The sequence below is a fragment of the Bacillus rossius genome, chromosome 3 (assembly GCF_032445375.1).
Source record: "Bacillus rossius redtenbacheri isolate Brsri chromosome 3, Brsri_v3, whole genome shotgun sequence".
Taxonomy (NCBI): Eukaryota; Metazoa; Arthropoda; class Insecta; order Phasmatodea; family Bacillidae; genus Bacillus; species Bacillus rossius.
Window position 1 is genome coordinate 77418215 of NC_086332.1, and position 27740 is coordinate 77445954.

A 27740-nucleotide genomic window follows, 5' to 3' on the forward strand; every position below is an offset into this window, starting at 1 on the left:
CGTTCAAAACCACTACCTACCTGTTTAGGCTTGCAAAGATAAATACCTTACGAAAACTGCTTGTTTATGAAATAGTTTAACAATCTGCTCAAACATTTTTATTTCTGCCTACTTACAGCATATTACTCATGACCATTTCTCACGTTGCACGGGAAAAAAAATTGTTGGTTTATTTGTTTTGAAAAATAGATAACACGTATTAAAAATGAATTTTACAACCATCAACGCACAATTTTCTGTTAACAGTTAAAATATTTCCTTGTTCAACCATACATTTACAAAGATCGCCATTCTGCGATAGTCTTCTGTTAACAGAATAACCAACATTCACGACATGAAAATATTTTAGCGGTGCCATACGTGTAGACAGTTATGTCACCATTTATCATAGATCGCGCGTGCCGACACAAAGGAATCGAAACACTGAATCGTAACATTATGTCAGTATCGAAGTAGGTACTGTTTATGCTTTTGCCTTTTACAAAACTTAATTAAAGCTGATCATCGTTGTGTGTTTTAACTTCGTGAAGTTAATAAATTAATAATATTTACATATTTTTTCCGTTTTTAGGAGAACAGATCTTGTTGAAAAAAATGAAGAAATATATGTTACTTATTGGTTTTAATTTAAATAAACCTACTGGCTAGGCCATGCTGCGTACGTCATATGTGCAAATGTAGGTTATTATACTTCTGTGCGCAGCACGCATCACACTATCTCGGTGACTCTAGTGAGGCAGCTGACTTTACCGTTGGTAACATTTGACATCTTTAGAACAGTGGTGAAGTAATTAAATAAGTAATGGATGAAAATTGTGGCAAGTTTAAGGGCCGCAGTCATCTTTGGAAATTTTATGACAAAATATCAGAAGGCCATTCCAAATGTAAAACTTGTGGAACTAAACTCAAACAGGTACATGGTAGCACTTCTAGCATGGCGAAGCACTTAACATTACACAAGAGTGTATATGCAGAGTACTTACAACTACAGAAAGAATTAACTCATGCACCTTCCACATCATGTAACAAAGTACAACTCACTCTGTCAGCTTCGTTTAGTAGCCAAGAAAAATATGGTACAGACCATCCAAAAGCTATTGCCATAACCAATGCCATTGGCAAAATGATTGCTGTGGATCTACAGCCATACAGTATGGTTCAAGATAAAGGCTTCAAAGACTTGATGGCGCTAGTTGAACCCAAGTACTCTGTACCAGACCGAACAACATTCTCTAGGCGTGTAGTGCCAGAGCTGTACAATGGTCTGGTAGAAAAAATTCACACGAAAATCAATAATGACTTCAAAGCTGGCGTCAATTCGGTGGCATTTACAACAGATATGTGGACGTCACGCAGTAATGACAGCTATTTATCATTAACATGTCATTATGTGGACACAGATTTCATTCCTGTTCATCACATGCTGGGGAATGTTCTTTTCACCGGAGAACATAGTGGGGAAGCAATTGCCAATACTCTGCTTAGACTAAATGCAAAGTGGGAAATTCCAAACACTATACCTATTTACATAGTTTCAGATTCTGCTAGAAACATGAAATCTGCAGCTGCTAAAACCAGTTGGCATTCATTTAGCTGTTTAGGGCACACTTTGCAGCTAGCCATAAATGATGCCAAAAAGGAAACTCCTGGGATTGAGGCGCTGTGCAAAAAAAGTCGTGCTATAGTGGGGCACTACAAACGTAGCTCCCAAGCTCGTCAGCGTCTTCATGAATTACAAAAGAAGATGGGAAAACCAGAACATGAATTGATCCAGGATGTAGACACCCGATGGAACAGTGAGTTTGCTATGTTGAAACGACTTGTTGAACAAAAAGAGCCTATTGCTGCAGAATTAGCTTCTTCTGATGGCGTTGACAATTTAACTGCCAATGAATGGAAACTCGCAGAAGGGGCAGTCAGAATTTTAGAGCCAATAAATGAAGCAACTAAAGAATTTAGTAGACAAGACTACCCCACAATTTCTCTAGTTATACCAGTTATTGATGGGATAAAAAACATGTTAGATACATTTGTGTGCAAAGCAGAACCAGGTGAAGGCATAATTTTCAGACGAAATTTGTTGAAGGCTGTATTCTCAAGATTTCCTGATTACAAATCAAAAGATGAATATGTTGCTGCAATGCTTGTTGATCCTAGATTTAAATCAGTACTTTTGAAGGATCATGAGAAATAGAAAGGTGTAAGTATATTTTAAAAACATTAATTTCCAAAGACTGTGCTGATAGCAGCCATTCTAAAGCACAAAGAGTTGAAAGCCAAGCTGAAACCTCAGGGTCTAATTTAAGTGTTTGGTGTTGCTTTGAAGAACAGTCTGCAAAGTTGGATGCATCATGTTCAAATACTCGGATAGATATGGTGGAAAAAGACATCCTTTTGTACTTAAATGAACCCATTCAGAAACGTACTACGAATCCATATCAGTGGTGGCAAGAAAACCAAGTTCGCCACAGATATGTTTCTGATGCTGCGAGAACACTATTGTGTATTCCTGCAACATCTGTTCCAAGTGAACGCCTGTTTTCCTCGGCAGGAAATATCGTAACAGCACGGAGAGAGAATCTGTCTCCTGAAAGTGTAGAACAGTTAACCTTCTTACATCAGAACCTGTAGGCCTAATCGTGAAATAATGTAGTGTTCAAAGCATTTCTAATCGGGACCCAGTTATCAAATGAAAAGTGTTTATTAGTTAGCTATTATTTAATGCTGCATTGTGTTGTATAGTGTAAATATTATCATCCAGTTATGTACCTGTTATAACATAAGGCAGGTCTCAGGTCCCCAACAGTGTTAAAATGAACTTATTAGTTACATAGGTACTATGTCAGAATTGTCTTTCTTATTCATTTAAGTTAAATACATATGGTTAAAATAAATGCAATTTTTTTAGTTATTCCTACCAGACTAATGACTATGTAGATAAAGTTACCCAAAGAATCGAAATCGGAATCGAATTTCAACTCTTGTGGTGAGAATCGAATCGGAATCGAATCGAACTGAAAATCATGGAATCGCACAACCCTAGTAGTTTGTAAGGATATAACAGTGGCAAAAAGGGACAATTGCATTTGGCTGTGCCCATGGGTATACGGTATGTAAAGTTGCTGAATTTATTGGTGTTTCGCAGTGGACTGTTCAACGTGTCCACAAGTAGTGGTTTACTACATGTGGCCATGAAAGATTAAATCAGAATAATGGTCGGAAAAAGATCTTGACTGGGAGGGACCTGAGATGTGTTTCACGGCTTGTGATTCAAAAAAACGCTTCCAAACCAGAAAGGAATGAAGTCTATCCCAACCTGTTAGTGAGAGAACATTGCGGCGGGAACTTTATGCAATGAACATTTGGAGTCTGTCACATTGCAAGAGGCTATTGCTCACACAGGCACATAAAGATGCATATCTTCAATGGGCTAGAAATCATTGCAGTAGCTGACTGATGGAAGGTCATGTGGTCTGATGAATCATGTTTTTGCCTGTATTCCAATGACACATGTCGTTGAGTGCACCGAAGGCCACATGAAGAATTTCATCCTGGATGTGTGCATGTAAGGTCAGGTTCAAGCCAGAGGTGTGTTTCGTAACATGGATTCAGCCTACTCACTGCGGTGACTACTAACATGACCCAGCATGTTTATTTAAACATTCTGAAAGATCAGTTGTTAACTTTCAGTCAACATCTGCATGATGAGTATATCCCAGTTTTTCAAGATGACATTAGGAAAGTTCATCAGGCTGGATGCATATGTGACTGATTTTATGAAAACTCCCACGCCCTATTACATCTCGTTTGGCCTACAAAATCACCTAATTTGAACCCCGCTGAAAATCTATGGGACATGTTGGAACAGCGGATAAAACGCCATCAGGATCCCTGCAATTTGGTGAAATTGCGCAATCAAATCCTTAGCGAGTGGCTGATCCTGGGTGCGACGTACCTGCACAACCTCGTGGACTCACTTCCTAACCAAATCAAGGCGATTATCAAGTCCAGAGGCGGAGTTACACAGTATTAAATGATGCTTGTAAAATTAGGGTGACTAATGTTTTGTCCGGTGAGCTTATTATGCTGCCTAATGCAAGGTTCTCCCCCAACCACAATAAACCACAAATACGGAACTAACAGATACAGATGTACTACTGAATTGTTCTCTCTCTCACTCTCTCTCTCTCTCATAAAAAATATATATAACTTTGAAAATGTATTGACTGCATTGCATGAACTTGGATATTATTTACTTATTTATTTAAACTGTGGCTATTAAGATAATAAAGATGTATTTATACTAATTTATTTTTGATAGTTTGTCCAGAAATTTAAAATTTAGTTAAAACTACATATAAGCATTTATCAATAGCATTCATTACATAATTTCATTGTAATTCTCTCCAGCAGCAAGGATTGAAATTGCATTCATTTAGCTGGAAGTAATGCTGTAACTCAACCAGTAGAAATTTTAGTACTTCAATAATATTGCTAAATGTACTTATGAAATAGTTGAGTTTTCTGTTTTAACTTAACATGGAGAGAGATTTGTTTCAAATTCCCTTATGCCATTTAAATTTGTATCAATTAATTCTGAGTTTTTACCTTCGTTTAGATTAAAAATAAAAAGCCAATACATAGTGTTTATAAACTATGTTTTTCCAGTTTAGTCTATTTCCAAAAATTAATCCAATACTAAATGTCTAATGAATTCACAGGAAAAACTATTTGTAGCAGTCATCACTTTTAACTTAAAGCATTGCATTAAATTGGGTATATAGTACTATGTGTTTCGTATGCAACTTACTAGTTCTTTTTAAGTTCTGCAGCAGCAAATTGGTCACGATCAAAAAGATCTTCTTACCACTCTCTAACGCTGTGAAGGGTAAAGCTGATTAAAGGGGTACGATGTGCTTCTCAGCCTAATTGTACCACTACCATGTTGTTTTTCCACTGACACAAAGTTACCTCACCACAGGTGACCGCACCACCTTGGCAAGTGTCCTAATCATCCGACACAATGCTTTAACGAAGCTAATTACAAAATTATGCAATATGAAATAGTTATTTATTGATCTATTTATTTATTCTGTAGAGGTTTTGACTATAGTAGGTACCATAAGGTTATTTAACAAGTTGTTTGTACATGAATCTATGAAATTTTTACAGTATAAACATTCAAAAGCATACTAAAGTCAAAGTGAGGAATTCAGAAACCGAAATATACATTTAAAAAAATAATATGTACATATTTTTAAAAAAATAAGTTTCATAGTATTTACATTTTTTGTTTGTACAGATTGAAAATTTTATTTTTAGGGTACACACATCTGTTACAAAATGTATGTGTGTTTGACATTAACAGAATGTATACAGTATGGACTAAAACAAGTCTGATATAATTACTATGTATGTACTTATATACTGTGGTTTTAAAACTGTTAAATCCAAGCTGACATATTTTGGTTCTTAACTCTACCCTTTAAGTCATTTCTCAACCCAATGAAATCATTCCTTTGGACAAGACTGTGCAGGCTGACTGTGAAGCTTCAACTTGATATGGTCGGGTTGCTTTCAGACTACATCCGGACGTTCACATGGGACAAGAAGCTGGAAACGATGGTGAAGTCGTCTGGCATCCTGGGCGGGCAGGGCAAGCAGCCGACCGTGGTGTCTCCGGAGCTGTACCGCGCCCGCTTCATCGCAGCCATGCACAAGTACTTCCTGCCCGTGCCGGACCGCTGGATGGGGCTGGGGAGGGCCGTCGACTGTTAGCGTCGCCCCATGCCACGTAAGGGGGTGCTTCCATCTTTCCCGGTGCTTTCAATAGAATCTTTAATAAACCTGAACTTGAAAAGTTTATAAACAGCTTCATCAATTCAATAAGGGTTTATTTGAGGATTTTGAAAAACATTAAAAAGTCTGTTTATTTTTTTCAACCTGATGATGAACTGTTTCTGTGTAGGCTTTGTTGTAAAACTATTTAGATTCAAGACTTCATTCAAAAATCAATTAATATTTTGTTTTACAGAAGCACTGGAAAATTTCAGGTTTCTTAGGTTTTTGAATGAACTAAATTTTTTTCGTTTTATGAACAATACCCTTAAAGTAAAGAATTTTATGATAGAGGCTACATATGACCTGAAATTCAAAACTTTATATGTACCACACGATAATAAATACTTAAGTTGATAAAACTTATTACCTACAGTTAACCCTAGTTAAATTATAGGGCTGTGCTGGAATAAATTTTTGTGTTGAGGAAAATTTCCAGGAAAAATGTAATTTTTTCTCAAAGTGCTTAAATAGGTTGGGGGGGGGGGGGGGGGATAATGAAACAAATAGTGCTGCTAATTCTGAAGATTCAAGATACAGTAAATCTTTAAGAAAATTCTAATTAGTTACTTTAAAAATTTAGCACTGGAACTATAAATACATATAATTTTACCCATTTAATAAAAATTTTCTATTAATAAATCTTATTTTCTTAGTACTTTGAGAAATTGCTGTACTGGGATTTACTGTATTTCCTGAATTATCCTTTGCAACATTAAAAACATACATTTTTTGAGCTTTTAGGTAGTTAACAAGGCCATTAAAATGGATTCTCGAAGTGTTTAAAATTAACTTTGTTTGGGTCAGCATCTGAATTGTTAAATATAAATAAAGTTTTGATTCAAAAGTGTAAAGCAAAGGCCCAATTTGGATCTGAAAATTAAGAGGCAGACACTGGCTACATTGTGTGAAGCAAGTAAACTGATGAGGTAAGCATTTGGTTGCAATTTATTTTCATGTGGTTTTTATATATATATATATATACACAGTAGAACCTCAATGATACGTTCCCGTTTCATACATTTTCCCGTGTCATACGCCGATTAATTTTGGTCCCGCCGAAAGTACCATATTTACAATGGTTTACTTTCCCGGAACATACACTTATAAAATCACGAATTTCCCGTTTCATACGTTTTTACGAAGCGGAAAAGTCCTAAAATTCACAAAGTTTTTTGTTATATTCCTCCTGACAAAATACGTTTTAATGCTTTTATTTTGAAAAACGTTCATTGTTTACCTTTGCAAACAAGAAAATAACTTTATCGCACCATAGATATGGATAGTATCAGGAAGACTGTGCACCTCGCTATTAGCATCTATGGCCAGCACCAAGCTAGACTAGTGGCGCAAACTAGCAATGATTATGAAAATGGTGAACGCGCTTTACCAAGGCACGGATCTCATATTTTGTGCATTCATTAATCTTTGAACTGAATATAGCCGCTTGTTATTGTTTTCTTACGATCGGATTGTTTTGTATTTTACGTTTCTCAAATTAAAATTTTATTGAAAATTGTTCTGTTGCATAAAGTTGTTTGTAAAAAAAACAAAGAAGCAAAAATTTCTGATTTTCTTTTTACAATAGCCTAATTTTTTTTATTTCTAATTTAGGCTTGGTGACCTTCCCCCCCCCACCAAGGAATGCTTTACTTGATTATGGACTGTATTTTACATTTCTGGTGGTTTTATTATATGTATATATAATGCTGAATTCATATCTTTCATTAATATAATGCAATTATTTACACATTATGTATTTAAGTTTAATCTGACATTGTGCTGGTATGCTAGATTGAAAAAAAATTTTATTATTGCCATTCCCTTTTCATACACTTTCCCTTTTCATACACCATTTTTGTGCCCTCCGTTGAAAAGTGTATGACAGGGGTTCTACTGTGTATGTATATATATATATATATATATATATATATATATATATATATATATATATATATATATATATATATATATATATATATATATATATATAAAATATTTCAGGGTTAATACAATTTTTAATTTGGCGAGGGGATGGAGCGTTAAAGGAGTACACCAGTCAAGTGCAGTAGTTCTAAAGAATAATTTAGACTACAGTGGTTGGTTTTAAAATGTATCTACAGTGAGGAGCTTTTACTTGTAGTTAAGTAGGTATGATGTAGGTCTGAAAAGATTAAAACTTATTTGTTTGGTTGTTTCTTTCATTCCGTGAAAATAAAATCTCTTATATTACATTTCATCAGCCAATTAAGGATTTTTTTTTTTTTACTTTGTTTCAAATTAAGTGTAGGAAAATGTATATGGTAAAAATTTAGCATTGGTGTGTGTGTGGTTTTTTTTGTCTGCCATGTGGAAGATGACAATTAATGCCCTAAGCTGTCACTATGCTAGGGAGTGAAGGTGATCGCTGGGTATTATCTACTAGAAAAATGTGTCATAGCTGAGAGTGTGCAGATTTATGTTTTTCACTAGATATATATGTACAAGTATCCTTCTATTCACCACACTCTGAACGAAACTAATCACTGGGCAGGCACTGCATACAATGAGTTTGCATGCCGTGGTTCTACTCTTTGAACTCCTGGAAACTGTCACCTTTCACACCTGCATTGTCTGCTGTTTTACAGACAAGTATTTCCGTGTGCTGACAGTTCTAATATATTTTTAATATATTTTTGAAGACTAGACTGGTTCTCTTTTCTGTAAAATGAAATAATGCAAGCAAATAACTTGAGTGTTATTTATGTTTCTGAACAATGGTGTTAAATTGGGCTTTACTGTATTAGGCTTCTCAAAATGTACATTGCCAGTTGAAGTTGATATTGAAGCTCTATATAAAATGACAATGAATACATCCTGAAAAATATGGAGGATGTTTTTGCCATCTTACAAGAAAAAACTTTAGTAATACCAAAATTCTTCATGAATTTTAGGATCCTGCACAGCCCTATAAACAAATTTAAAATGCAAAATAATTTGGAAAACTACCCTCTTTAAACTTAAATATTGTATATCATTGTACACTGTTGTTGTAAATATGACGTACCATTAAGCATTTGTTAGAGTTTACTCATGTGTATCAGTATTACATATATATTTGTATATCACTGTTAATAAAAACTACCTTATTTTGCAACATGGTTTATACTTTAAAGACATATATTTTAAGTACACCCAACAATCTGTCTGCTGTCTGCATGTATGCGAAAATCATGTGCGCGCACACACAACTTGAGCATTTTTAGACTGTTGTTCTGTTGCACGTGAGGAAAGCAATGGGCAGTTTTTCAGCTTCAATTTTTGATACCAGGATATTATTATCATATTATTTTTAATAATGATTTTTATTTTCAGGCATTTCTACAAATGAATGAATGAATGAATGAATGGACAGCACAAGTGACAAATGCACAGAAAAAAACAATAAATCAGACCTGCGAATCAAAAGTAGAAACTGGCAGAAACTAATATAATAACTAGGAAGGTGTTGATACCCAATCATTTTTGGTCCCAGTTAAAATCAACAACTTCCTGAGAACTGAACTATTTTACTTTAAAATATGTATAATATATGTTGATTCTTAAAAATTACAGAATTTAACCAGGTTAGGAACACAGATTACTTCTCAGAACTAAGATAATCTGTGCAAGTTTTCCTGCAGTTTTATCAAGGTTCGTGTTTGTTTGTTTTTTTCTCCCCCCCCCCTTTTTTTTTTTTCAATGTACAGATTATTTTTTATTTCAACTGCTATTGAAACTGTCCCTAAATCATAAATGCAAAATTGAGGAAACATGTGAAATGACTAGCGATGGGCCTATAACGCCCCTCCCACGTGTCTTGTAGAAGTTATTTAAGTTCCTTATCAAAATTAGGAAACACTTCGAAATGGAAATCTGAATTACATGAAATTGCTGGAAACGAACTGGTCAAAAAGAATAACAGAGGTGCACGAGAGAGAGAGAAAGAGTGTACAAGAAATTTCATACAGCCCCTGAATGGCTTACAAGGAGCTGGAGGATCGTTTAGTTATGAGCTTAAATAAAAAGTCAAGATTTGGGTTGCTAGGATTCTTTTTGATTTATTAAATTAAATCATTCAAATTATTTTCTTTTAGTTTGCTGGTTGAATTGTAATAAACATCATTATTTCTTAAACAACAACAACAAAAGTTAAGTTGGCCCGGGCCCTACACAGAATTATACCAGTTATACATTAAAGTTAAATCCTTCCTTAAAAACAATATAAAATACATTTATAAAGACAAAGGCAAACTAAATTTAAATTGTCTCCCAGCTAGCACTTGTTGATTTTATTCGGGGCATGTTGCCGGCGAAAGGTGGGAAATTCACTGCCCAGTTGCCCGGGACGAAGTTAAGGCCAGATTGGTGGTATCCCAGTTGATGACCGGCTAATGGGGCTGAACAATGGAGGCTTGGCCTGCACTCCTGGAGCTGTCAGGTTGGTGGAATCTTGGCGGTACTCTTGAACCCGCCTACAGACCAAACCAATCAAAGAAATTAGGTCTGATCTGTAGGCGATTAAGGGAGGGGCGGGTTTCACCCTTGTGAAGGGGTGGAATCAAAAAGGGGCAGTGGTGAACACTTACCGAAGCGGAGAGAACTCAGCTGTCTCGGTACCGGATTGGTGCCCGTCACGCGAAGACGGGGTTGTTCGTGGAAGCCATGTTCTTGGAGCTTAATAAAATAAGAAAGAATTTACAAATTTTTCTAACTGCTCTGGGCAGACTACCGAAGATAAATGTAAGACTAAAGTAATAAAGCCAGGGTGCCTTTAATGTAGATAACTACATTCTGCAGGCGGATGACGTAATTCAGCGTAATGCGTGTGAGGTGCGGATCAGCGGAGCAACCTGCCCATCTGCTCTGTTGAAAAGCTGCCCAGAGAATCCTCCTCGATCACGAGGACTTCCTAATTAAAAGCGGAGGCTCTGCCCTTTGGGTCCAGGAGGAGTGGGACTCTTCGATCTCTCGAACCCTCAAGCGCATGGTCGACTCCTGCGAGTTGCCTCACAAATGGGGGGGTGGACAGTGCAGCGCTCTGGCGGCGGTCCGAGGGAAGGACACTTGGTTAGTTGGTGTAGCTCTCGTTAGATGGGGCAAGCTGTCACTTCTGGCGCACCCAGAAGTTTTTTTTAAGGCCTCCCCAAGATGGCGGCCCTGTGGGGGGGGGGAGGAGGGGGGGAGTCTTGAGCGGGAACAGTGGCCGAAAGGGGTTTATGGCCGCCCGGAGACACCTCAGGCAGTGTTCTAGGCGCGGGGAGAGGGGAAATTTCCGCTTGGGCGATGGAAATTCACGGCGAATGAACGCCGCTACGTGTCTGCTCCGGCTTGAAGACTGCTGATGGCCATACTTCCACGAAGTCCGTTGGGAGCGATGTCAGTGCTCGCCACAGCTTTTCTAGTCACGAAATCGTGTAGGGTTTTGAGACGCCGGGCCTGACTGGAGCCGGGAATTATAGGAGATGGCTGCTTAACGCAGTTTGGCGAGCTTGAGAGCTGAAGGAGTGAAAAGGGGGGGGGTTGAGAGGAAAGAACCAGCTACAAAAAGAATTGACCTGGCCGTACACTGGGCTGAAAAAGGCCGTAGGCCAATAAATTTATGTTTAATTTTTTTTTAATCAAGAAAACTCAATTATTATAAAATTTAAAAAGGTGCCTATAATGCACATGATTGGCACAGGCCAAATCCTAATTTTCTCGAATCTGAATCGTGAATTGGAATCTCAAAACGTTATTCAGTTCTTGAATCTGAATTTAGGTCTCAAGGGTCAGAAATAATATAATGCACAAGAAATAAAAATGTTAAGGTGTTGAAACATTCAATCCTTTAAATGTGTCTCGGAAACTAAGTTTTTAGAATCGATGCATATTGTAACTTGTTATATCATAATACATATCTTGGAAATGGTAACATGATGGGTATGAAGAAAAAATTGTAAACTTCAGAGGTTATCAGTGTTGAATTTTTTAATTTACTTTTTCCTCAAATATTTTTTTCTCGTACAACAAATCCTTTGAATATTAACTATTTTGTGGTATTTTATTGGCCCATCCCTAGAAAGGACACATTAAAGAAATGTAACAATGGTTCTAATAAATTTGAAAAAAAAAAAATCTTCTTATGAAAGTTCTGCAATGTAGCATATATTAAGAGGTTTTTATTTGGAAAAAATTCACATAGCAGCTTTTGCATCTGAAATATGAAAATAACAGTTTTTGCAATTGGTATGTCGGTCATTTGCATTTTCTTTATAATTGCTAAAGGTAGTAAATCCAAAGTATGTGATGTAAATGAACAGAGGACAGGTTACGTTGAGTATGACAATGTATTGGTAATTAACTAATTAAACATATGTAACAAGCATCATTTTAAGTAATAGTGAAAATATGTAAGTCTTCAAAATTGGGGTTTCCAAATCACCAAATAACACTGGCAATGATGTGACACAGTGACAAAAACATCTGTCTTCTGGTTAGTATTACCAAAACAACACTCTCATTAATACTGAACATAACTTAAATTACACAGTGAATTTACAGTTAAACCCCAATAATACAATAATACAAGGGCTCACAATTTTATCACTTTGCAATAATGTAGTTTGTACTAACCAAACTACTACAAAATTCAAACAAAACTTTTATATGATTTCAAAATCTAATTCCAATAATGTTAAAATTTGCACACAATTTTGAATTGCACTTTTTTTTGTTACAAAATATATTTTTAGGTTTGTTCAAAAAAATTAGCTTCTCAGTAGGTCGTCCTGCATGTAAGTAATAACTGTTTGGCGATGGCGCCGATATTCCTGCTGCTGTTGTTCACGCCTAAGTCGCTCCTACATTACCAAGTCAAGTAATCAGCAGGAGCTGAAGCTAAGCAAGAGATGAACAAGAATGATTACCTGGGTCGCACACCACAGTGCAAGCACACAAAAGAAAGACCAGAGAAGGTAGAGGAACACAAAAAAAGGAGGAGAACGAAGATGGAGGAAGGTGAAGCAAAAAAATAAAGGACGTCGGTGTACATGCAAAGTTCTAACAGTAGCAGCGCTGCAAATCAATATCAAATATTATGCCAAAGTATCACTATTATTCTTCAGGAAAGTTTGTTTTGAAAACTGTCGAATCTAATTTGCATGCTCAGCAAATTTCTTACATCAGCTGAATATCATTCAAATCTTTTTAATGATCATCATTGTAGTGGCTGGAATATCAGCTGCAATCTGCTTTTGTGACACATGACAGTAAAAAGAATAAAAGAAGAACTTGGTATTTTCTTCCAACTTCTCTCAAAAGTGAGGTGTCATCAATGTATGTATAGCGTTGATTTTAGCATCCTTCATTTCACGCCACTCACTAGGTCTGGGATCTGGAAATGGTTTTGGTTTCACCACTTTCAAAATTGAAAATATTGTTGCCAGATTCAATAAACTTTTGTTTTGACAATCATATATAGTCAGTAATTTTCCTCTTGAATGTGAAATGTGCAAGATGTTATCAAGTTGTACCAGTACTGTACTTTAAGTGATGGCAAAGGTAGATGTGGTTGGTGGTTTGAAATCTCATGTAGATAATTTGATGGGGGTAAATATTTTAATTAAATGTAGACAGTTAATTTTCTCTTCATTTGAATTTCAAATTCACAAAATTTCATCAAGAAGTACCATAATACTGCGTAAGAGGAATTGGGGGTGGTTTTTGAGATCTGATGTAGACAAGGGGATGGGAGAATTTTTTAAAATTGGATACAGGCAGTTATCTGCCTCTTAATTTTAATGCCAAATGTGCAAAATTTCATAAATAAATATCAATATCCTGTTTTTTAAGGGATGGGATAGTTTCTGAAACCTCGTGAAAGATAGGGGTGGCTATTTTGAAATCAAATAAATCAGTGAATTTCCTGTGTGTGTGTTTTTTTTAATTGTTTTTAATTTCTTTTATATGTACTAACATTATGCTTTAAGGGATGAAAAAGAGAGATGGGGTGGTTTTTCAAAATCTCATGTTGGCAGTGACCTTACACTTTTTTCTAAATTATATTTTGAGCAGTAATTTTCTTCTTATTTTGAATGTCAAGTGAGCAAATTTTATCAAATAATGCCACATTGGGGATGAATGTGTTTTTCGAATTTCCCCTTTTTTATAAATTAGTTGGACAGTCATTTTCCCCTTATTTTAAATGCAGTGTGTGCTAAATTTTCTCAAAACGTACAAAAAATCTGTTTTAGGGAGTGGGAAAGGGGGATGGGTTTTTTTTTATTTCCTATAGACTGTGGCCAGCCTCTTTTTAGAAATCAATTATATACAGTAATTTTCCCCTTATTTTTTACCTTTAATGCAAAGTAAACAAAACTTCATCAAGTAGTGTCATTTTTCTGTTTTAAGGGGTTGGAACTGGAAATGGGGTGGTTTTTCAAAATCTCATGTAGACAGTGCTCATTCTCGTGTTTCGAAGGTCAAGTGTGCAAAGTTTCAACTCATTAGGATGAACGATGTGTGAATCCATAGAAGACAAACACTCAAACATTAAATTTATATACAAGATAATCATCGTTACATCGTTGTACACAGATTGACACTGTACAATATGTTGTACAAGTTAGATACAACTAGAAAGGGAGCTGTAATAGTGTAATGATAGTTATGAGGAATTAATATATGAACCTCGTTGAGTTTCTGTCCTACACATGCCGTCGTAATACCTGCCCGGCATAGCTGAGATGTTCCGAGCAAGCGGTGAATGACAGACCCCGGCCGGGGTTCGATGCCTCGTGGAATCTTCTTGTTTGGTGACCATGCCCCTCAACACGGCTCCTTTGGGCAATGGCGGCATGAGGATGACAAAAGATGAAGACCCTGTCTTGACCCAGGTATGCTCAGGGAGAGCGCGCCGTAGGAAGTGTCTTGCAGTTCCATGGCACTGCCTTGGTTTGAGGACTCTCCCGCTGCTCTAGTGACAGTCTGTGTTGCAGTTATTATTGCGACTCTTCTTGCAGGTTGTCACACCTTGGCTATAGAACTGTGACATAAAGCATCACACAACACTGTGTGTGAAAGTTCATTTATAAGTAGAGACAAGATTTTATGGTTTTATTTGTAAGCCAATTTTGTTTTCAAAACAGGAGATTTTGGTGTTGTTTATATTTTTTTTTAATATTCTGTTTAATTTATTTATTCTGTTTATTCTTAAAGACAGCACCATTCGACATTTACTTGTTTACCATTTGTGTTTCTTGGTCGATGGCACACACAAAAGATAATTCACTACCCATGGATATATACATGTGTAGGTATAAAAGCAGTAAAGAATATAAAATTAGAGTGACTTAAAACAATAGGTGACTTAAGGTGGCAGCCGGGCTAGGTCACTAAACAGCGTGCAGAGTACAGGTGTTAACGTGCTATTTACAAATTGTTTTTAAATACTACTTCACGATATATAAAAGTACCAAAATGTTAAAAAATTAAAAAGATTCATAAGTGGCATATCGTGAGAAGATTATTTAACTTATGTCCCACCTACCGACTGGACTGGAAGCCCGGTCCCATCTCAGCAGTTGTCAGCCTTTGTCGAGAAACTCCCCCCCCCCCCCCCCCCAACACCATTATTAGGATTTTATTATTAATTCATTATTATTTTACTAAAACATTTGCAGTTGAATGTGTTAGATTTTTTCTAAGTGAAGGTTTTTCTGTAAACTTAATTTTTATTGGTAGCTTTAAATTTTTTTCAACCTGGTGCTTTGGTGACACTACCCCACCCTTATTCCAGAGCCTACCGGCATGCGGTCAATGGTCAGCCGCAGTCCAGGACAAATGCAGTTCTGTGGAGGTCCTGCATTTTGTTTTCACCGAGTGTTCCTTCTGGTAACTTTTCATTAATTACAGCCTACACGCGTCCCTGGACCATTTTGCAGCTAAGGGCTTAAGATCTCTGCCTACCTGGGCTATATAATGGTGTGCAGAGCTTCAGAAAAAACCATGGAATTTAAAAACTGCTCAAGATATCTGGGATATATGATAAGCGTTAAAAAGTACACTGAAGGTGGATAAGTAGTTCTGTTACAGTGTTTCATTCTTAAACTGCATTTTTTGGAGAGTAAAAATGGCTGAAACATGTGTTTTCAGAATAATTTTTAGGCATGAAATGTTTGGTACAGATTCATGAAAGCACTCAAGGGTCTTGCATCACACCATCTTCATTTCTCCACCATATGATATTTTATGGTTACCACTCAAATCTCATGGTTTCCCAATGCACAACAAGAAGATTGCTTGTACAGAGCTTGATGTTTAGAGGCGATACAGTGCTAGAAGCATCAATAAGTGTCACTTATCATCCCGCCTAACTAACACAAATATACTCCAACTAGGTGGGCCCTTTAACCTTGCTGTAGTTAACATCAATTCATCATATGAGCATGTTGCAGAATTAATTTCTGATTTACGGTACTGGCCAACTTGAGCACATAGCAACAAACGTAACTAAGGCTTGCGATAGAATAGAAATTTAGTTTTTGAGTACCTAACGTAAAAGTTCATTGCTTCGCTCACCTCTGTGCACAACGGCTAACTGAATAAAACTGAGCAGGCCACAACACTGTTACCAATGAATTCTTATCATCTTATTATGTGTGCAATTTAATTTACTTTGCGTTAACTATGCCACAAGACTGCTTAAGGTCTATGTCAACAACATTGCCTGCACAAATGCATGCCATCAGAACTAGTTTATGCCACAATGGGGCAGTTCACCAATGACCTCATGCAACCAGCTAGCTCTTTGAGCTTACCTGGCACCATTGGCGTGCGCACGATAGGTGCCACAGGTGCCTTGGCACCACCATTAGGGTTAACGTTATTTTGTTTTTTACAAGCAAAAATAATACATACTTACAAAAATCCATATTATTTCCAAAAAAAATATGTTTTCCAATCGTGTCGAGTTACAGAGATGAGCTCATAACACTATCAGTATATCAATTATCAATCTAACCAACTATACATACGAAAACAAGCCAGTTGCAATTACTTGTGTTGTACACGCGGGCCGCGGCTACAAAACTTCTGAAATGTAAATACTTCTCATAGTTCTCCTTGAATTACATAGAATGCGCGCTCGGTGTCCACTGTTCACTCCACTCGGCAGGCGCACGGAATAATAGCCGCCGTCCGCCAGGGTTTATTTAAAAAAAGAGAGAGTTTAGTTAGTTAAAAGGATAGGCTTACTCGATGACTTATATGCAGTCGCCGACAAAACATTTTTGTTGTATTCCAAAAGTTAAAACTTTTGCCCACTCTTATTTGTGTGTTTTTATTATTTTAATATTTTACATATTTAAGGTATGTTACAAAAACTCCCTTGATTTGTTGATTTTAAAACTTAACATTTGAGAAAGTTTTTTTCTAGCATTTATTTGGCATCTTCAGAAAACATTTAAGTACGGTTTTTCAAAGCCACCAGCATGAATTCCGTGCAAACAAATTGTGCAATTTATTTTATGGCTCAACAAAGCTTAAAACTGTAAATAGGTAGTTTGGTAGTTTTCCTGGTGATTATAACGTTCAAAGCTATAATTTGTCATAAAACATGTTAAAAATTTTACATCTGTGTATTTAATGTTTTTGTTCGGAAACACCTTAAATAGCACCATTTTGCGCTTTCAAATCCAAATTTTTCCGGGGGAGGACCCCCGGACCCCCCTGCGCACGCCTATGCCTGGCACCCTCCGGACAACTTACAACTAACATGCCCAGTTCTTGCTACGACCAACTTGGCCATAGAGATCATGACCCTCGGGTGATGGCATAACAATGCCATCTATTGTAATAGTTTCTTGTTTCTTTCCAAGACTACATTATTGTCTAACAATAGCCTTGTTGTCAGCATGTACCCTGGGGTACGTCACAAAAATTATTCAATCATTTTCAAGTCCGCTGAAAGCTGTGTGAAGTTGTCGTGTCAGTTTCTCTGCAAGATCAAGATGTTAGCCACGTGCACCTTGCCTGCTATTAAGGAGCATGTTTGCTTGTTGTTACCGAGATGTGGATGGAAGCATCACAAAAGGCAGCATTAGAGGTGACATTGTGACTCCCATCAAGTAATTCTTTTGCCTTTTAAGGTTCTGTGTCACATACCATGTTGATATTTTCATTTTTCCCATCACTACTTTTCTTAATGCTATTTATAAAATGTATTTTTATTTATAAAATTTACTGTTCTGCCACAAATATTTTCAACAGATCTTCACCAAGTATTATATCATGGGTGGCGTGTAAGTCTTTGTAAATATCATTACTTACAAAATGTTTTATACCCATGATATTACCCATGGCCATGATATTACCCATGATATGTGAATATCTGTTGAAATTTTTATAGCAGAACAACAAATGCAGGGGAGTTATCAAGTTGAAATTTTATAAATAACCCTCAAATAAAAGTAATGAAGTAAACACTAGAAAATCTACATGGTCTGTGAAACCCAGCATTAACAACTAGCAATAAGATAACATAAATTTTTTTTGAACACATTAAATCTAAATCACTGATTTTAATCAGTAATTGACGTTCTGATCTTGAGTTTTGGTAAATCAGTGGTTTTCACAATGAATCTGTGCTTAAATGTTGTTAAATTCCTTGAAACACTAGTGAAACCCTCTGAAAATAATATGTAGTCAACTTTGTTTTCGCCGAAATAAACTGTAGGAAACCGCTAATTCTGGTGCAGCAGTTTTAACAAATTTCATGTTCCATTGATCACTTTAAAATATTTAGCTTCATTTTAGAGTGAAAGTCCTTATGATACTAACCATAATTTTTATTTTTTATCTCATTGAAGGACTAAGCCTTGTGTCTAACAGAAGCAGAAGTTCTTGTGATATAAATCCAAACATAGTTTGATCCTTGATTTCTTTTTCTGTGAAAACATATTGCAGGTACACACAGTGGTTTTCTGTGAAAATGTTGCAATTTAAAAAAATTTTCTGAAATAATTTATTTTAATTTTTATATTTTTTAATTGGTCTTTGAAAAAGTACAAAAACTTTCTGGGATTCTTACAAAGTAATAGTTTATAATAATTTACACAGTTGTAGCCTTGCATTATTGCATGACATGGCACAGAGCATTGTCAGCCAGTCGTAAACTAGCAAAGAGTAAGAATGATTTTATTAGTTTAAATTTTAAAAAAAAACAAGAATTTGTGTAAAACAGTATGCAGAAGTACAGGGATGATAATTATAATGGGATGAGAAAGAAAGGTCATTTTCTAAACTGAGTTATGTGTGATTAAACACAAACAGGTACATTCAGTACTAAAGCACATGATTGATGGCAATTTATGCTGATATCCTTAAAGATACAAACATAGCAAGAAATAGCCTTAACTAGTTGGATAAGTAACAAACGACTTATAGACATGGGAGCAGTTGCAATTAAAAGACACTGTTACACTAGCTACTGTCACAATATTCCCATCTATAACATCACAAGATATTTACCGTCTCCCTCCTTAGATAGTCCTCTCGCAATATCTAGCCAAGATAGATAGTAAAACCTTTTTGTTGCGACCCCATTTATTGCAACCACCTCTCTATTACAACCCGATTTCGAGGAACCATGAAAAATTGCCGAAAATCCGAAGAAAATCGGACAGAAAATAAGTTTCTTGTGGTGAGTAGTGTGTGACATTGTTTCTCTTGCCGAGTGCTGTACTGCCGTAGGCAGGGCATATCTAAAAATAGATACCACTTCCTGTCGCTTAACAACCCCCATTCCACGTCCCTTTGCCGGCAGGGTGCAGATAAAGGTTTTTGTGGCAACGTGTTTACGTTTAGCTTTTTGCGAGTGTCTAGTGTGGTACGCAGTTAGGCAAAGAAAGCTACCTGCTGGATTTCTCTTGATTTTGATTACTATCCGTTGACAATACACAGCGACCAACTGGATGCACGCCCGCCTCGACTTGTTTTAACTGCCGCAGCTATGTTTATTTTGACAGCTCAAACAATTATCTTTTCCCGTGGGTTTATAGAAAAAGGTCGCTTCACCCAGCATAAAAAAAAAGCTACGCTACTTATTGCCCACGCAGGAAACACACTGGCTGCCGTCTGTCTCCCTCGCATTTATCTTTCTTCTAGCATTCCACGTCTCACCTCTCGCGCGAGCAATAACGAAGCGACCACGCATTGGGCCATTTTATTCTTTGTTTGGTGACAGCAGCTTGATTTTATTCGGTATATTCCTTTTCATAGGACCCTTGCTATTAAAATACATTTATATTTAAGTTTGAAAGCTTGTAAATTCCTTGCCAGAGATGACTGAACTCGAACTTGGTGTGAAAAGAGACATATTTTGACCCCTCCCTCGCCGTTTGGCGAGTACCAGATGCCCTGGTACGAGTTCGCAACCCGACTAGAGTCCTGTTTTGATAATGCCCATGCGCGGGCCGACTGTCAGCGTCAGCTGTTCTGCCGCCAGTAGGCTGCCGTGGAAAGCGTGGAAGGCTTCGTCTATGATAAGCTACGGCTCTACTGACGTCTGAAGACGGGCGAACAAAGCGCCAAGATACTCCGAGTGATCGTGGAACTTAAGCTCCTGCAGTTACACTCGTTCATGCGTGGCACGGCGGGACGAAGTGTGGGCGAGTTCCTAGCTGTAGCCAGAGGTGGAACGAGACATCCACACCCTGGTTTAGCACCCAGAGTCTCGGGGGCGTGACGGACCAAACCCTACCCGGGCTGTCATATCGCCAGAAGATGATATGGCGGTAGTGCCGTACACAAGACAGCCACCACCAAGGGAAATGATCACTGCCATGACAGCACCGCGTGGGCACAACCTGGTGCCGCAGGGCCCACCACAGCAGGACTGGCGACAGCCTCGCCGGGAGGAACGACGTGGAGGCCAGGCGGACCGCGGAGAGCAGCCTCCCCGCTGCAGATACTACCCGTTTGAAGTGTACCACTGGCACCGCAAGATTCCCGTCAGGGCCACCTAATGCTGTCGGGAAACGGTCGAGAGGGGGCGGAGAGGCAGCTGACTTCCCGACCAGCCACGCCGCTCTGTTCGCCTGACTACAGGCCTCGCCCTGGGTTCGCCCAGAGCGCGGCAACCCCGGCAGCAGCTGTCGGACCCAGAGAAGCACTCGGCCACTTGGGGTCGGAAGGACCCAGACTACTTCGTATACCCGTCCGTGCGAACAACCGGGGGCTGCTGGCACTGGTACACACTGCCGTCAGCCATTAATATGTCGCGGCACACCTCATACCCGAGGCCAAGGTAACACCTTGTCCTGAGGTGATGCAGCTGACCACTAGGGGCGCCACCAAGGTAAGACTTGACACGAGTGATCATGTCAGTCAGACAGACAGAAGCCCTCGTGGTGTCCGACCTGCGGGAGAATCTCATCCAGCTGGGGGCTCCTTGGCTCGACCAGGTGGATGCCACCATAGAGGTTCGCGCCTGGGCAGCTGCATCTCGGAATGCATGACCATTGGACCGTTTACAGAGTTCATCGAACTCAGCCTCCTCCCCCCCTCCCCCGTCAAAGTTACCCGCCTGGATGATCTTCGGCACAACATGTCAGATGAGTATGCTGATTTTATAAACCGAATGATAGTGAGCCAAACGCAGGTATTCGCCGCTGCGGACAAGTTACGTCGCACAATGATCACCGAAAACTCTATCTCGATGGTTCCACATCAACTGCCGTACGAGAAGGTGTTTGGGTTTGGGCCCCGGGAACAGGATGCTATACAAGAACATAGGCGAAATGCTGCGAGCCCTTTATCTCCCCGAATAACGGCCGAATAGTGATAGCTAGTAAAAAGGACGGCATGCTACATTTTTGCTGGAATTTCGAACCAATAAATTATCTTACTATCCAGCCCCGCCACCGCTAATAAACATTACTGACGCCCTGGCCAGCCTGGGAGATGCTAAGGTCTTTACGACCATTGATCTCAAATCCGGCTACTGGCAAGTGCCAGTGATCCCGCCGACCGCCCCAAGACAGCTTTCACGGCGCCTGACGGTCGGCGTTTTCAATTCTGCGCCATGCTGTTCGGACTGACAGACACCCCAGCAACCTTCCAGACCATGATGGTCTGCATCTTGGATGGCTACATTGGCAAGTTTGCCATGGCTTCCCTTTACGTATTCATCTGGTCACGTACGTGGGAGGACCACATCCATCATTTGGCCCTCGTCCTCGAACGGCTGGCCAGACACGACCTCACCTGCGCGCTGAGGAAGTGTCACATCAGGGTCAAGGAAATTGAGTTCCTGGAGCACATTGTGATGGCGGAGGGTTGCCGCCCATGGCCTGTGCAGCTGGAGCTCATTGAACACAACAAACTGGTGCCGCACACCAGGAAGCAGCACCAGAAACTCATGGGGCTGCTGAATTGGCTCCGGTCATTCTCCCACACTTTGTGACAGTCACCGCCCCGATGACCGACCTCCAGTCGATGAAGACCAAGTTCCGGTGGACAGCTGCTGTGGACGAGGCCTTCCGTCAGGTCAAACAAAAATTTCGTAACTGCCGCACCTTGTCCCGCCTGAAGTCCGACAGCCCGCTCTTCATCCAGACTGACGCCAGCCAGGGTGGGATGGGCGCGGTCCTTAACCAGTTGAGCGACAAGGGACAGAAACTCGTCGAGTACGCAAGCGCCAAGTTCGGCCCAGCTGAGAGGTGCTACCATGACAACGGTTCGGGCCCACCCTGTACTAGGTGCGCTGCCCCAACGGGCAGAAGGTGAAGGTTCACCGGGACGACCTCCGCCTAGCCGATCCTCTTAACAACCAGTCATACACCGCCCAGACAGACTTGTTCCCGATGGAACCAGCAGGGAACATGCCCGCGCAGGGCCCCCCAGACCAGGGACAGACAGACATAGATGGACCCACACTCGGGGGCAGCAACCCGATCACTTGCCCACCCAGTACTACAAACCAAGTTAGGACAAGGACCCAGGCTTCTGCTACGGACGAGCCATGCGGAGCAACCCTCGTCGAGCTCGAGCAGTTCATGAACAGACTGTTTCCAGAGGACAACATCCTGGAGCCCGACGAGGGCCCGTGTCCCGACCCGGGAGTCTCGAACGCCCCGATCATCGGCAAGGGACCGGAAATTATTGAGGTCTCGGAGGGCGACGAACCGGTTACTCCAGTCGCCAGAACTGAGCCGTTGGTGTTTCACCCCAGCAAACCCTCTGGGCAAGGAGACAGCCGCAGCAGCGGACGTGAACTCGGGGAAGCCGGTAGCGGTGTCAGTACAGCGGCCCAGTGTGTGTGCAGACAAGTGACAATTGTCTTTTATAAGATGCGGCAACTAGGTTCTCTCGACTGCCACACGGTGACAGCAGAGAGAGTCTGTCGCGGTTCCACCCCTCCGGCAGTGGACGGAGGGGAGGGCCCGCCACTGCGCGCCTACCGGCTCTAGAGTGAGTGTGCAAGTGCAAGAGCAAGTGGTGAGAGCGCTGACCGACAACCGGAGCAGTCCTGACGACCGTTACATCCACGCCGAGCGAGACATCGCCCTGCAGACTAGGGTCCTGAGGCCCGAGGAGCAGTTGCGGGCAGTTGAGGCCAGCTGACCGTCAAGAGCTGCTGGCTCACGTTGACTGGGAGAAGCAGCTACAAGGTGAGAACAGCCTCGTCAGACAAGCCATCCCCATGCCCCCTTCCACTAAGGCCCAAAACTACCCCTGAGATTGAGCCAAGCCTCAACCCACATTTACGACCACCGTGGGACATGCGGAATCGGCATCAACATATATGGCTATAGTGCATTGCAGCTCATTGGATTTATGACAGAAAAACAAGCCTAAGTGTACTTGAGAACATGTATATTAATATATATTGTGTGTTTGTTGACATTCAGAAGTGATTAAGGTATTACTCTAAACATGGCATAATATAAGATCACATTTGCTTGGTATTTTTGCTGTCTGTTGCTGTTAAAATTTGTGACACACTTTAGTTTAAACAATATTACAAGCACACTGCAAATGGTCAGTAAAGAAACATATAATTATTTAGTTAATATGTTATTTATGTCTGCTTGTAAGTGTACAGTATTTTTTGTGTTTTTTTATACATGTGATCTGACAAACATCAAAATTTAACATGAACATAGCCACTTACTGCCTGTGCCAGTTGATTCCCTCCATCTTAAAGTAGCATTGACAAGGTATCACAAATAGATAACTTTCCTCAGCATACTAAAAATGATATGTAAAAAAATTATTATTTTTGTAACTCAGATTATTCACGAGGTAACCCAAATAGAAACCTATTCCCAGTGCAATGATTATGGTAAGTAAAAAAAAAAATTAACTTGATAATATTGCTACCAATTAATCTTTGCACCTTTGAATAGATTGTTCATCAGTTGTGTGTTTTTTGATGTACTCTAATGTAATTTATTAGGTCTTATTTCAGCTGGAAAAAAATCATACAGGTATTGTTTGTTGCCAGTTGTGTGAACTTGACAAAAGCTTATGTACATAAGAATGAATCCTAGTGCATTGTAAAAGGTGGTAAAAATTTATTTTTTTTATTTTGGTATCAAGTATGCTGTGTTCATTTGTGATTGTATGTTTGTAATTAGTTTTTGTTTTTGTGAACACATACAGTTTAACAAGTCCCACTTCAGCTGAGTAAGAGCTGCATGACTCTTGTTGTTAGTAAGATGATCAAAGTTTGTAACCAAAAATGCCAATGTACTTCAGATAGAACACAAGCCAAAACACATTGCAAATGGTAACATAACAGTCAATTTTTGGCTACCATAAAAATCTGTGTGAATGCTATTAGTGTATGTTTGTATTGTGTGTGCATTTAGTATGTGCACTGCTTTAGTGCAACTTTATATAGGATGCAGAAGCATGATTATTTTCTTGACAACTCAAAAATTTCCAAATCTCTTAGTATAAAAGATCTTGGTGTTATTCTTGACTCCAAACTATTCTTTCATCAACATGTTAATTCTTTAGTATCCTTTTCCCGTAGAACCTTATATTTAATAAATTATATAACTTACTATGCATCTAATATTGAATCCATTCTTACTCTTTATTTGTCCTTAGTCAGAAGTAAACTCGAATATTGCTCAGTTATCTGGAACAGTATTAACACCACCGATAGTGACAAAATTGAATCCATACAAAATAAATTTTTCAAAATAATTAGTTCTAGACACCATCAATTACCCAAATTAGAATCTCTTTCAAATCATCGCATCCATCTGGATGCCCTGTTTGTGTTTAAGTGCTATAGTTCAAAAATTAATTGCTTATACTTACTTGATAACTCTGGTATTCGAGTCCCGCAGTTCAAAAGCCGCCTTCGATCCCTATTATGTTCCTTACACAATAATAATGATTTAATTTACAGACTTATCTCAAATTTCAATAAATATGAAAATTTTATTAAAAACAATAAATTTTAATTTTTATGATTACCCTAATATTTTGAGTAATTTTATAATCCTGTTTATTCTTCCCATTCTAGATCATTTAGTTAAGATTATCTCTGTTGCTGTTTTGTTTTGTTTTGTTTTGTTTGTTATTGTGTCGTCTTTTATTATCCTGTGTATGTTGTATTTATTTGCTTGTATGTGTCGTCTTTCATTATCCTGTTTATGTTGTATTTATTCGTTTGTATGTGTCATGTTTTTATTACTTGTTCTGTGCACACCTCCAAAGCTTCGGCTGTTGGTGTGCATGTCACAAATTTAATAAATAAATAAATAAATAAATAAATAAATTTTGCTTATTGCCAGTACATCGCTCTACATCTATTTATAAAACTGCTAGTGTACTGGTAATAGCATACAACCCTTAATGCTCTTGAGTACGTGTGTGTTTGTAATGTGTGTATGTGTGTGTTTGCATGCACTAGTGATTTAGGTCTTACTTTAAACATGACATAAAGAAGATAACATTAGCATTTTATATGATGTCTGCCTGCTTTTAAAATTTCTGACAAAGTCCTGCTAAAACAAGAGTGAGCACATAGCACATTGTAAGTAAATAAACCATCAAATTATAAACTATTAAGTACACCCATCCCTCACTTAGTTTGTATTGCATATGAGTTTTGTAATTGCGCTGAATCTTGTGTCACTTATGCTGAGACACAGCTACTTTTTTTTTTGCTTATTACTAAAAGATTGTGATCTTTTAATAAAACTGCTTTTGTACTTGTAATAGAATAAAAACCCAAGCACACTTGAATAAGTGTATGTTTGTACTGTGAATGTTTTTTACATGCAGTGGTGTTTCAAGTATTATTTTGAACTTTTGTACTAGATAGGTGACAGAATTCAGTGTGATTTGGGCTATACGTAGTGGTAGCCACTTTTCTGCGGTGTGCTCGTTATATATATATATATATATATATATATATATATATATAATGTAAGGGTGGCGCCCACATATGAAGCTGGTAAATTAATTAAAGAATATACTTATTTTACCGAGCCATAAACATCCATAGATAATTATTTATTATTTAAACTTTAATATCTAAATGACAACCATATGTTGTTTCTACATAACAATACCACACACTATATATATATATATACAAATACACAGATAGTGTGTGGTATTGTTATGTAGAAACAACATATGGTTGTCATTTAGATATTAAAGTTTAAATAATAAATAATTATCTATGGATGTTTATGGCTCGGTAAAATAAGTATATTCTTTAATTAATTTACCAGCTTCATATGTGGGCGCCACCCTTATGCACTACTTAAATTCCTTAATAGTTTAAGATTCATGTAGTATGATACACAAGGGAAATACTAAATATTCTCACACTCTAAAAACCTTCACAAGGCATGAGAATAGACAACAAACCAATTGGAATCATGAAGGACACATACACATACACTGTAAAATGACAACATGGAAACATATGATTAATATAAACATTCTTTAATCAAATAAAAGTATGTTTTGGTTTCTAGTCGATCCAGTGGTATGCTATTCATATTTAATAAAATTACAGGAGTTAGGTTGCACACATGATAGCATGAAACAAAAGTTCATATGGTTCAAAATAATAATGTCTGTTGAAAATCTCAATTTATAATAAATTATTTGCGTGAGAAAATAATGTTTATTTAAAATGTTCGTTATTAAAGTTGATTTTTATATTCCGCGGCTGAACTCATTAAATAATTGCGGTAGAGCATCTCGAGACATCTGTCTCAGTTCACCTCTGGGTGTTTGAACAAAGTCAAGTGTGGAAAACAGGATGCGTGATCGTTTTAATAAAAATGTTTATCTCAATATGATCTTAGACTAGCTCAACAATGAAACGTAATATTTAAAAGTCCGTCGGCAAAATTACGATGTATGTAGGTAGAGAACAGTTAAATTAGCATGGCATCATGAGTCGCTGGTTACTCACGGTAAAACACACCTCAATACACGTCAGTTATGACGTGCCCTAATTAAATAACATATACTTTAGGCTTAAACGACGTTTCAAAACATCCTGGTTGTAGGATGATCTACCCAGCTATGTATCTTCGTTGATTTTTAAGGGGATTTAAACCCAGCCTATGCAGCCATCATCGCCGTTAATTCAAGCCTCGTTACCGTTAATTCTGTAGTGACGCTTATCTTAAGTAACACCGTCGCTGATTGGCTGAAACACTAAGATTGTTGACTTAATTACACGTTCAAAATCACTCACAGACAATTAACAAAACAAATTAATACATCAAAATGCTTTAAATTTAAAATAGGATTTTCCAACAATGGAAATTCTCTAATGTAATTATTAAATAAAAAGTTCAATTTGCCATTTTCTGTCTATTGTTCCCTAGAGGGGTCTTGTTAATTGAGCTTCGGCA

At 38.3% G+C, this 27740-nt stretch overlaps 1 protein-coding gene across 2 annotated transcripts in view; it reads left to right on the forward strand.

The window, feature by feature from the left end:
• LOC134530932 (1-phosphatidylinositol 3-phosphate 5-kinase) overlaps nt 1-5942 on the forward strand; it is a 129121-nt gene extending 123179 nt beyond the window's left edge. For both annotated transcript variants that reach the window (XM_063366252.1, XM_063366251.1), the window contains exon 29: nt 5582-5942. In XM_063366252.1, the coding sequence (XP_063222322.1) occupies nt 5582-5778 (197 nt within the window). In that variant the 3' untranslated portion in view covers nt 5779-5942. The remainder of the gene's footprint in view (nt 1-5581) is intronic.
• Nucleotides 5943-27740: the final 21798 nt, after the last annotated feature.